Raw genomic sequence first — 12,580 nt, forward strand, 5'->3', positions numbered from 1 at the left:
CTCTATACTGAAAGAGAAGATGCTACCATCACTCTGTGTCCTTGGTTGTTGTGCACTTTTCCAACATGACAATGATCCTAAACACATCTAAGGCCACTGTTGGATATCTGAAGAAGAACAGGGTGAAAGTGATTCAGTGGCTCCTGATCTGAACCCAATCGAACACCTATGGGGAATTCTGAAGAGACAAGTTGAGCATCACTCTCCATCCAGCATCCAGTCTCTAAAAGAGGTCATTCTTGAAGATTGGAAAAAGATAGATGTTGCAAAATGTCGCCAACTTGTTCATTCCATGCCTAGAAGACTTGGAGCTGTCATTAAAAATCATGGAGGCCATACAAAGTACTAGATGTAGTAGTTTTTGTTGTGGGGTGTACTCATTTTTGCATCACCCTAATTTGAGTAAAACTTAAAAAATGTGTAATCCAAGTTATATTATTAACCTTACTTTCATGTTATAAGTTAAACAGATGTTATATTAAACTTAGTCTTGTCAACATTTTGGAATGTTACTTTTCAAAGGTAGTGTACTCATTTATGCTGAGCACTGTATATGTACGTGTGTGTTACATTGTCTTTACTTACTTACTTCGGCGTTACTGCTTCTGCAGATTGCCATAGTGTAGCACCCAAAGTATATTTACCGTATAATGTGAAATGCAAGTATATAGCATTACAGTAAATATACAGTATAGTGAACATTTGTCTGATTACATACCTATTCTGTCTGCAAACATTTGAATGATTGAGGACATGGTTCTCCCAACATTCGGCTATACCTTTCGACCTGCCACTGCCATAAGGTATGACTGAGAACATGGTCCACAATAGTGGCCCTTATTTCATCAGAAACAGGTCTACAATCTTGGCCTCTTCTACCTCTTCCTGTTTTGCCTCTGTACCCTTCCATCACACACCCTTGCAAATGACCCCATTTTTCATCACAGTAAGTGGCGAAATGTCAGTCCTATGTCCTTCATATGTATGAATCAAAACAGTTGCTCACTTCAAGCTTTTGAAGAATTGATGAACAATGTCAACATGTTTTTATGAAAAGTGACAAGTTTATTAATAAGTATATTGACAATGTCAATACATATATTAAGAAATTATCTATTAACCACACAAAGATGCAAATTTATTTTGTAAATATATTCAGGGTCTATGCTCAAGTGTGCATATCCAGTTTTATTTTACAAATATTAAATAAGCACTACTTACTACCCACTACTATTGAAAGCAACTCTCTGAATTCAACTTCCTAGAAATGTAAGAGCAAAGCAACTGTGTTTTACTATAAACAAATTTAATCTCCAAGCCTTCATCTGACCCTGTTCCAATCAAACAATAATACCTGTGAAAATTCTGAGTGATGGGGTACAACAATGTAATGTTCAAAAGACACAGCCTGATGAATGGTTGCTGTATTGTGTCTTTCTTAATCACTAGCAATAGTACATGACCCCAGAGATACAACAAACCAAGTATATGCTTCTTATTACAAAATGCTAGACATGTAGATGTTAAAAGAATAGTCCAAGAAATTGCATTTTTTTTTATTGTTTGGATTGGAACACAATCTGTTCTGAAGTAGCATGTTGGGATATGAACACTTGATTAGCGTAGTGTTACTAGCTCCTCTGAGGATGTTGGGTGGATGGCAATGGTTCTGTCAAAGTCTGCTTTAGTAGCCCCCATGTTAACAGCCACAGCAAAACCCTGAAGCATCTCATCACAACCAAAACCCTGCATATGGAGACCAACCACCTAAAAAAGAAGAGGTTTAGAAGTGACTTAATGAAAATGACTTATTGTAACAGCAAAGAGACTGATCAAATACAATTAAATAATGATCCTTATTGATATTTCATACTCATTTATGATCGAAGGACTGATTACGCCCTCACCTTTTCGTCTTTGCCAGCGCACACCAACTTCATGATGCACTGACTCTTTCGAGTGGTGATGGCGTAATACATGGGGGTGAAAGAAGTGGTATAAACCTTCACGTTGTCCTTTCCCCAGGTCTTGATTGCTTCATCTACAAAACATGACATTATTAAATAATCCATTAAATAATATAAACACATACAGCTTCTGATTTTAATACTGTATTATTAAAGTGCCTCTATTATGCTATTTTAAAGGTTCCTAATTTTGTTTTGGAGGTCTCCTACAATAGGTTTACATGCATCCAAGGTAAAAAAAAAAAACACTTTAATTTTCTCATAACATACATTACACACCACCTCATTTCTCAAGGAGTCTGAAAACGGTCGAAGATTCAGTCTCTCTAAACCCCTCCTTTCCGAGAGCCTACTCTGCTTTAATTGGTCAGATAGCCCAGTCTGTTGTGATTAGTCTACCGCTTACAGCATGTGTCGGAAACAAAACGGCCATTACCATATCTGAATTTCAGCTCTGGAGGATATGAACAGTAACGATGGTGACGTTTTTTTCCATATCAATTCCAGCATGAGTCCTCATCCTTTTGAAGTGCATGCAAAGTGGATTTGCAGCATCTTCTCAACATGTCGACAACACAAACTAAACTCATCCAGACCTCAGCTAGAACTACAGTGTTTGAGGGCGGGTCAAAGTAGACGTTCACGGGCAGTCAATGAAGACTATAGGCTGGCATTATGCAAATTTGTTGCATTGTTAAGTAGGTTTGTAACAGAGACAAGAGACAATGCACTTTGATCTTTAAAAATTTGCAGCTATATTACAAACTGCATGAAAGGTAATATTCAAAAAAGCATAATAGGGGCACTTTAAATAATGACATTAACTAAGATTAATAAATGCTTTAGAATTATTTTTCATCGTTAGGTCGTGTTAAAGGATTAGTTCACCCAAAAATGAAAATTATCCCATAATTTACTCACCCTCAAGCCATCCTGGGTGTATATGACTTTCTTATACTATGAGGCTGTTGAATGCTCGAATCTGATTGGTTAATCAACGTTCTAAAATGAGTAATTATTTAAAGGGGAATGCACGGAAGTAGTTCTAGGCAGGTCTTGACCACATTACAGTTCCATATCACTTCGCCAAATGTTTTCAGTTATTTCAAAAGGGAAAAGCGAAGCATTTTTCTAAGAAAAATATCCATATTTATAACTTTATAAACTATAATCACTGGCTTCTGGTAACAGCCATACGTGACTTGACTTCCGTCTGAAGAGTGACCTCTAACCCGGCATATGACGTAGGATGTAGGAGTAGGGTAAGCTAAGGTCAGAGTAGACAGCTCTCGCGGTTCAAACAAAAAGGGCTGGGCAACAAGCTGAGCTTCTCCGACATTTTTCTTTAAAAATTCTCGTTTTAGACTTCTAAATCATGATCAGTGTTTTGTTTTGCTCTATCCTCTGCGCTTCCGCACTCATCAATGCGTCTTGCGTCGAGTTAGAAGTCACTCTTCCGCTGGAACCAGATTCACGTACGGCTGTTACCAGAAAACAGTGATTTTAGTTATAAATATGGATATTTTCACTTCAAAAACGCATCGCTTCACTTCAGAAGGCCTTTATTAACCCCCTAGAACCATATGGATTACTTTTATGATGGATGGATGTGCTTTTTTGGGCTTCAAAAACATGGTACAGTTCACTCCCATTATAAAGCATGGATGAGACAGGATATTTTTTAATATAACTCCAACTGTGATTGGCTTAAAGAAGAAGGTCAAATATACCTAGAATGGCTTGAGGGTGAGTTAATTATGGGATAATTTTAATTTTGGGTGAATTAACACTTTAACTAATGCAGTTAACTAATGTTAACAAATGGAATTTTGTCGAGTTACCAATAATAAAAAAAAAAAATATTAGATGAAAAACGTAAACTAAACTTCAAAAAATTAGAAATGTTTCCTTGGTAACAAACTGAAATAAAATAAGTTTAAGTACTAAAATTACTCAAACTAAGACTGAAATAAAAATAAATTAAAGCTATATTTATATAAAAACGACAAAATGACAAAAGCACAACAAAATTACTGAGAAATGAAAACTGAAAATATATACAAACAAAAGCTAATTCAAAATAATCAGTACTGTAATAGTATATAAATAAAACTAAAATAACAAAATAGAATACTAAATACTAAAATAGCTACTTATAGAGTCTGATGAAAATCTCAAGATACTGTAAGAAATCATTTGTACATAAGCTCACCTTCAGTAAGTCCTACTGTGCCAATAGGTGGGTGGCTGAACACAACTGTAGGGATGTTAATATAATCGATTTTGGAGTCTGCTTTGCCCTCAAACAGTCGGTGAGCAAGCTTTCTGCCAGCAGCAATAGCAACTATCCACACAAAAAAGGGAAATAACAACAGCTTAATAGTATAACCTGAATATACATTGCCATTAAACAGACGCTAAACAATTAAAGTTACCAGGTGTAAGAAGAGCTTTCCCACAAACATCCCCAACTGCATAGACGCCTGGACGTGTAGTGTTCTGGAACTCATCCACCACGATATGTCCCCTTTCATCAAGCTTCACACCCTGAATAACAATACACCCTTTGTTATTCATACTTTATCACCAAGTGATACAGTGCCAAGATAAATCCTACTATCTATCTAGTGTGGCTTCTGCGATTTGAAGGAATGCTCTGGGTTCATATGAACTTCATCAACAGCATCTCTGGCATGTATTCTTGATCCTTTAGTTTGTAAAAAGTAAAAATGGTGTGCACACTGTTATAATGCCTTCCAGAGGGTTTAAAAGCAGAAATGTACAGACTGTATTTTTGTTTAAGCATAATTATTAATTTTTCTGTACAAAAGGGGTAATGTTATGCGTTAGTGACTAAATCCCTGTGTGCACAGACAAGGTTGGTAAGAGATTTTATCAAACTAGTCTCATGTATTATGTTTAAAGTTGCAATGTAAAAGAAGCAGGGACAGATCTTTTGTTCTATATTGTGATGTACATCCAAGTGAAATGGATTATGTAGGGTGGGATTTCTATTTATCTATCCATTCTATCCATCTGTCATTGATTAGACAAAGGCAGATGGGAAAGATTATATTGTTTCAGCAGAAGATCAAGTCATGACATTTTGATTAAAAATTACAAGGTTCAGAAAAAAAAAGAAGAAAAAAAAAAAGCATTGATGAATTGTTCACAATAAGACCAGTAAGATGCATTTAGAAAATAGAGCGAATTCCATTTCATGATGACTTTAAGTTTTGTGGTTATACTTTCAAAATTATATGTATTATTAAAGTTTATCCCAGTGCAATACCATTGCCCATAGACTTCCATTGTAAGTACACTACTGTAAAAATAACTTTTAATTGCTATTATAAAGTGAGTTTTTTCTTCCGGAATCAACATCATGCCACAGATAAAGTGTTTTGTAATCTCGGACCATTTCAAGTTTCTTAGGTATTTATCATTATTATTTTAACTAATAATACTTTACCAATCATATTTATAATTATAACAACAACAATAATATTAATCAAATTGAAATAAATATTTACTATTTGACTGAGGTTGAGGCCAGCAGTGTTGGGTTCCCTGCCAATAGCCCAGAGCAGACAGTCCACCTCATGGATGGTGTCCAACTTCTCCTTTGCATCTTTGTCCTCAGGGTCTTTTGTCACCAGTGTAACATTGAGGCCCTTGTCAGTCTTCTGCACTGACTTCACCTGTAAACAAAGTATTTTAATATATTGATATAAGATACAGTTTGGGGGAGAATCATAACTGAAAATTTGCCAAACAAACTGATACATCAGACTGGCCAGCTACATATTACCTTACTTAATACTACTCAGTACTAGTTACCTGAGTATTTTTCCGTAAGTCAATACCCTGATTTTGCAATTCTTTGGTGCAATTTGAGCTTATCAAGGCATCGAAGTTCCTCAGAACCTTGAAAAGAAAGAACACAGTCATTGCTTACTTTGGGCTAACATAACAGTGGCATTCATCCAGGTGACGATAAATAGGGCTCTTACCCCGCCTTGTCGGATGATGATGGACGTTTTGGACCCCAGAGTGGAAAGGATACCAGCCATCTCCACAGCAATATATCCTGCCCCAACTATGACACTGCGTCTAGGTGGATAAAGTGATCAGTTATTTTATGATAAGCTAAGAAAACACAATAATTTAAGTAGAATTTAGCAATCAATCACTTACTTGGGGCAAGATTCAAGTTCAAAGAATCCATCACTGGTAATGCCTAAACTGGCTCCTGCAATAACATTGAAATTTACAAAATGCAGCTGTTGTCAAAAAATAATTTTAAAGATATAGTTCACCAACATTATTTTTCGTAATGAACAAACATAAGCCCACCTGGCACATCATCTTCACTGACAGTGGACGGGTGGCCACCAGTGGCGATTAAGATATGGGCTGCTGTGTATTTCTTTCCATTGACTTCAACTGTAGGTTCAGGGTCGTCTGTGAACCTTGCATAGCCATGAATGGACTCAATTTTGGCCTATGAACAACCACAAACAACTCAGTCACATCATTACCAATCGTAAATGTTTAAAGAGGCCATATCATGCATTTTCATAACGCTATTTAATTTTTTCCCTCAAGGGCCACTTAGTACTACTTTTGTGCTAAAACAATCATTTTTCACCATCTCTGATGCTTAAATGGGACTACTTTGCTGTCATGCCTTTAAGATCAAGAAATTTGACTCCTCATGATAATGAAAACCATGTTAAATTCCATTTGGTACAAAAAACAAATAAACAGATTTTGTCTTTATCTTCCACAAATCACTTTACATTTAATTTGCTGAATGAAAAGTAACATAACACAGCCTACCTTGTCGAGGTTGCTCCGGTAAATCTGATTCAGGCGACTAACGTAAGCATCCCTTTTGCGTTTAATAAGTCTGAAAAAACATACCAAATGAGTGACCTTTATTCCATTAATTTATTATTGTCATATCATTCAAAATTCTGACAGGTTAACTCTCTAACGCTTTACTCCACCTTATGCTTTTGTGTCTGACAAGATCACCCAAAGCTGTACTGACATTATCACAAAAGGGAAGCAAAACAAATACTGAAAGCTGTAACGGAGCAGAGCAAGCAGGAACTAGACTATCCTCAATGATCACAAGAGTAAAAAATCCCTTTTTGTAACAAGAATTACCACATCTTCTTACAGAAACAATATCCTCTATGGCAAGCCATCATTACATGTATCCCTTAAAACTAGTGTCTTTACTAATGTTACTGGTAATTAGTTACACTTTATTTTAAGGTGTCTTTGTTACACTGTAATTATACATTTAAGTACTGAGTAAAATTAAGTAACTACATGTACTTATTATAGGGTTAGGATTAGGGTTTGGTTTGGTTTAGGGTTAGTTGCATGTAATTATGCATAATTTATAGTTATTACTATAGTAACTGCATGCAACATATGTAACAATGACACTAAAATAATTAATTAATTACTATTAAAAATACAATACTAACTAGTAAGAATACAATAGGTACTTTTATTTTAATTACTTTTAACAAATATAACTAATTACTATTAAAACTATTAAATACATACTAGTCAGAAGAGAAATGTTGATATCTGAACTGCAGATTCCCAAAGAATTCAATGGCAAATTCGGTTACCAGAAACAATAGACTACTTACTTACTTACCTACTTACTTAGATACAAATTAAATTAACAGTGTTTTTCAAAGTTAATTTTTTCAGATAAGTCTGTCTAACAGTATTCAATTCATTAAATTCAATAATCGAACGTAAAATAACACGGCATAGTCTTCACTGTATAAATGAAATGTAGATTAATCCTCATTAAAGCTACAACAAAAGTTGTTCAGTCAAGATCAGTCAGTGATGTTCTTTTGTCTTTTGTTGTTTGATTAACATTAATGGCACAGATGGCAGCAGGAATATTAGTTCCTTTCTCATCTGTTTACGTTCAGTTGAGACATAACTGACAGTGTTTATGTGAATACTTTTTGACATACTTTTGTTTTGTGCTTTCTTCCCAGTGCAAGACGCGAAAGAGAACTCAATTCAGTACTTGTGCGCACAGAGAGCCGAGCCTCAAACAGAAAACCACTCGCAAGTACTGAATTTAGTTCTCTTTCACATCCTCTTGTGCTTGAATAATTGACAATACTTAAAAACACTTAAATACTTAAACAATAATAAACTTTTGTGATGACGCAGCACTGGCCTGATCGGGCAAGTGACAATTACGTCAACTGTCCCAAGCGTCTTTCACGCTGACCGCGGGCCATTGGGCAGTCCTTATTGTCTAGCCCTGTTTTACATTAAATTACATTAACAACTTGGGAAAAATATTTGATTGAACTGACAGTGTGGTGTGGAGTAAAGTTTACATAAATTACTAATTAACACAAAAATAAATGCTAGTTTTTATTTTATTATAAAAGAATTATTGTTGCAATGGCTTGCCATAATCCTATATCTTCAACATCCACAAAAACCAAACCAAACAACCCAGAAGTAAACCCTCAAGTGTTATCTTACTTACTGCCAGCTGAAATGTGCTTTTGCTCCCTCAAATCCATAGTCTTCATGATCATGGAGGTACTCTGCATGAGTGGATGTATTCCACATAACCTGGAAGCATGCAAAAGGATAGATTTTTTTTAAAAAACATTATTTATGAACAGTTCTGCTTAAATTAGGCAATCAATTGAGAGTAATAATAAAAGTAAAAAAAAATATAAATACCTTTTTAGGAACACAACCAACATTCACCTGCAGCAGAAAAGAAGTTTAATGGCCAAAGTCAATAATATCAGCAGACAAAAAAATGCATAGTTGCTGGACTAAACCATCACACAAAAAAGAGCTGGATCTGGATTTTTCCCAAACACCTCTGTTCATGTGACTAATCCAGCGACCAATTACTGTAAATAACTCGTCTGAAGAACACATCTATATGACTCTAAGGGAAATGTGGTATTGCAGAAGCAAGATGGTCTTTACTCACGCAGGTACCTCCGAGTTTGTGACTTTCGATGACGGCTGAGGTGGCACCGAGTTCAGCCGCCCGCCGCGCGCCGGCCAGCCCTCCGGATCCTCCGCCAATCACCAGAAAATCAAAGCGCGTGACGGATTCAGAGGCCATGCTGCGACTGATGAGTCTACGAGAAGATGACAGCGATCGTCCAAGAGTAAGAAAAGACGCTCGCAGTCGAGCCAAAGGGCTTAATATTTCCATAAGCAGGAAGCCAACACCCCGGCCAACGCAGTAGTTGAACTAATGGGAGGGACGTGAAAGCCAATGCTTAGTCATTGTGAATTGACACAATAGTGTGTAAATCCCAGAAGCAAGTCTGGACAATAGTCATAGTTACACATGCTTATTACTGTCCTTTACTGTCAATCCCATTCCCAATATCCCGGGTGCTCAACTTACCACTGAACACAAACTCACCGATGAAGTGCAGCCGTTACATATATACCTGTGGCGAAACCCCGTTTGCAGTACATTATAAACATTATATTTAATAAATAAAGTGTTGTTGCTTAGATGTGTTGAGTTATAAACTATTTAGGTGTATCTATGCTGCCCATCTTCTTATTCGTATGGTTTTGTTTTTAACAGAATGTGTCGATGTAAACTGCGAAGTCAGAATGAGATGAAAACCAATAGAAGCTGGGCTAAACTGAGCATGCGCGTTTCAGCATGCTGCTACACAACAGAAACAAATTAAGACAGCAGCGTTATATTGAATGGAAATTAGTGTTGTTTTTGGTTGTCATACATATATTTTGGCCAATCATATATTTTTTTCAAAAAAATAATATTTTTTTATTCAGCAAAGACGCATTAAATTCATTAATTCATTCAACTTTATTTCCGGACTCAAGGTCCATTAGAAAAGAAACACAACATACAAAAAAAAAAGAAAAAAAAAGAAAAAAGAAAAAAAGACAATTATACCAATATTTTCTCATAGATGACTGGTATCGGAGCACACTTTGCCTAGGATTCGACAACAGCATAATAATAACATTCTGTGAATTATCCAAACGACAAATAAATTTATACATCAGATTTCTCATTAAAGCCATAAAAGTTCTTACTCTTGACATACAAAACAGATTAGTTGCACTGCTCCACCTCGTTTTTTTCAAAATAATTCTCATACAATCATTGTGGGCAGTCTGAAGCTTACATAAGCTCACTTTTTTAAACTTGACCGATAAAGGAGCAGTATAAAAAGTGGTACTAAATGTTCTAACAAGGTTTATCTTAATCTAATCAGAACACATATAAAATTTTCTTACCAACATATTGGCTTGTGCATATAGCATATGGCACTGCCTGTACATATCCTCATCACCCATTTCATCATTAATGATATGTCACAAATATTTTATTTTAGTGCATACATTTAGTACTTGCCCTGTCAGATAAAAATCTGGAAAATTAAGATCCATATCTCCTTTTGTTTACATATCATGACAGCACTCTTTTTTGTATTATATTGCACATCATATGTGATCCCATAATCAGAACATATATTTAACAGCTGTTGAAAACCAGCACTGCTTGGAGAAAAAAAATAACCAAATCGTCAGCATACATAAGATGATTAATTAAAATATTACCAAGCATACATCTAGTCCTATATTCACTTAATTGTTCTGACAGTTCATTCATATAAACAAGAAGGCTGGTGAGAGTAAGTCAAGTGAGTGCAACTCTCTGTTGCACTCACTTACTGCAAAAGGAGCTGAGACACTATTACCCCATTTTACTACCATACTCTGATTAGCATACCAATATACCAAGATTCTTAGTATGCTATTAGGCACACCCCTTCGTCTTAGTTTACCAAACAGCTTTTGATGATTAACTCTGTCAAATGCTTTGGAAGCATCAATAAAGCCAATTATAATAGAGGAACTTTGTCTTTTATACATGTCTACTATTTCTTTCAGGGCATATATACATAAATCAGTACTATGCTGCGCCTTGAAACCAAATTGATTTTCTGTGGTACCAAGATATCCCCCTAAGCGATCTAATAAATTTCTTTCCAAAACTTTGGATAACACACTAGCTAACACAATTGGTCTATAGTTATCCAAACTTCCCACCTTGCAAGCTTTATCCTTAAAGGATTAGTTCACTTTTAAATAAACTTTTCCTGACAATTTACTCACCCCCATGTCATCCAAGATGTCCATGTCTTTCTTTCTTCAGTCAAAAAGAAATTAAGGTTTTTGATGAAAACATTCCAGGATTTTTCTCCTTATAGTAGACTTCAATGGGCACCAAACAGTTCAAGGTCATAATTAGTTTCACTGCAGCTTCAAATTGTTCAACACGATCCCAGATGAGAAATAAGGGTCTTATCTAGTGAAACCATCGTTCATTTTCTGAAAAAAAATTGAAAATTATATAAGTTTTAACCAGAAATGCTCATCTTGAACTAGCTCTCTTCTTCTTCTCCTCTATTAGAATTCCAGAAATGTAGACGCTGCTAAGCATAATACTGCCCTCCACAGGCCAAAGTTTGAACTAATTTTTATATACTATTGAACTAGCATATTGCATATAAAAATTAGTTCAAACTTTGGCCTGTGGAGGGCAGTAATACACTTAGCAGCGTCTACACTGCTCAGGAAAAGTTTATTTAAAAGTGAACTAATCCTTTAATAACAGGCATCAGGGCTACCGTCAACATAGACAAGGAGCAAGGATAGCAAGGAGAACTGCCACCCTAGGGCTTGCAAACTTTAAATGTTCAGCAGTAATTTGATCCAAGCCACTGGCTTTCATATCTTTAAGCTGCATTATTGCTTTATGGACTTCATTACTTGTAATGCCCACCATATCAGAACAAGAAACCTTTGCTACTTCATATGGTTCATTCTTTACACAATTAAACAAGGCAGAATAATGTTGTCTCCACAATTCAACTAAATGTATTAAATGTATCAAAGGTGACATTAAAGGCATTTAACATATTAAAAATGTTGTTCTTTTGAGCTTTCTATTTGTTAAATAATGCTTAAAAACTGTTTCCAACACTGATGACAATAACACATGTTCCTTGAGCACCAAATCAGCATATTAGGATCATTTCTGAAAGATCATGTGACAATGAAGACTGGGAGTACTGAAAGACTGAAGACTAAAAATTCAACTTTCCCATCACAATAAATTACATTTTAAGATATATTAAAAAAATTCACAATATTACCATTTTTACTGTATTTTTAATCTTTATATGACAGACAACAGCTTTGCTAATAGAAACAAAAAGTTTCATTTTCATGTATAAAAACTCATTTGTATACCAAAACAAAAAGTAACAATAGAAAAATAAACCTCTATAGAACACTACAACTTGCTCACCTTTGCCTTCACTTAAAATTTGCCTTGGTATCCAGTAGGAGTAAAAAATGGCAGTAGACTCCCCTGTGATTCAAATATTTCTGATGACCATTACAAATGAGATGATGAATCTCAAGTGATGCATGACATCAGGGTACTTTATTAAACAAGTTACTAATGAAGGAGTGGATTCTGGAATCTACTGACGCTTCAATACATATCTTTTGAGTTATTA

General features: G+C 35.3%; 1 protein-coding gene across 2 annotated transcripts; it reads right to left on the reverse strand.

The window, feature by feature from the left end:
- Nucleotides 1-1,044: 1,044 nt before the first annotated feature.
- Nucleotides 1,045-11,183, reverse strand: gsr (glutathione reductase). Of its 2 annotated transcripts, none has more exons than XM_048176545.1 (14): nt 11,169-11,183; nt 8,983-9,252; nt 8,721-8,747; nt 8,518-8,606; nt 6,810-6,879; nt 6,324-6,471; nt 6,165-6,219; nt 5,981-6,080; nt 5,808-5,894; nt 5,501-5,668; nt 4,403-4,514; nt 4,180-4,311; nt 1,908-2,041; nt 1,045-1,767 (listed from the first exon to the last, which is right to left on the reverse strand). In XM_048176545.1, exons 1-14 carry the CDS (start codon nt 11,172-11,174, stop codon nt 1,618-1,620), a joined length of 1,548 nt encoding a protein of 515 aa, XP_048032502.1. In that variant the 5' UTR covers nt 11,175-11,183; the 3' UTR covers nt 1,045-1,617. The 2 variants fall into 2 exon arrangements, with proteins under 2 accessions (XP_048032502.1, XP_048032503.1); XM_048176546.1 differs by lacking the exon at nt 11,169-11,183 and adding an exon at nt 9,412-9,617.
- Between the last annotated feature and the right edge of the window lie 1,397 nt (nt 11,184-12,580).

The sequence above is a fragment of the Megalobrama amblycephala genome, linkage group LG23 (genome assembly GCF_018812025.1).
Source record: "Megalobrama amblycephala isolate DHTTF-2021 linkage group LG23, ASM1881202v1, whole genome shotgun sequence".
NCBI classification, from domain to species: domain Eukaryota; kingdom Metazoa; phylum Chordata; class Actinopteri; order Cypriniformes; family Xenocyprididae; genus Megalobrama; species Megalobrama amblycephala.

What these genes read in the sequence shown, in the direction of transcription:
- gsr (XM_048176545.1), bottom strand. An exon ending in ACCGGAGCAACCTCGACAAG is followed by an intron (nt 6,472 to 6,809) that starts GTAGGCTGTGTT and finishes GGTTGTTCATAG; the next exon opens with GCCAAAATTGAGTCCATTCA. An exon ending in CACAGTAGGACTTACTGAAG is followed by an intron (nt 2,042 to 4,179) that starts GTGAGCTTATGT and finishes CATGTTTTGTAG; the next exon opens with ATGAAGCAATCAAGACCTGG.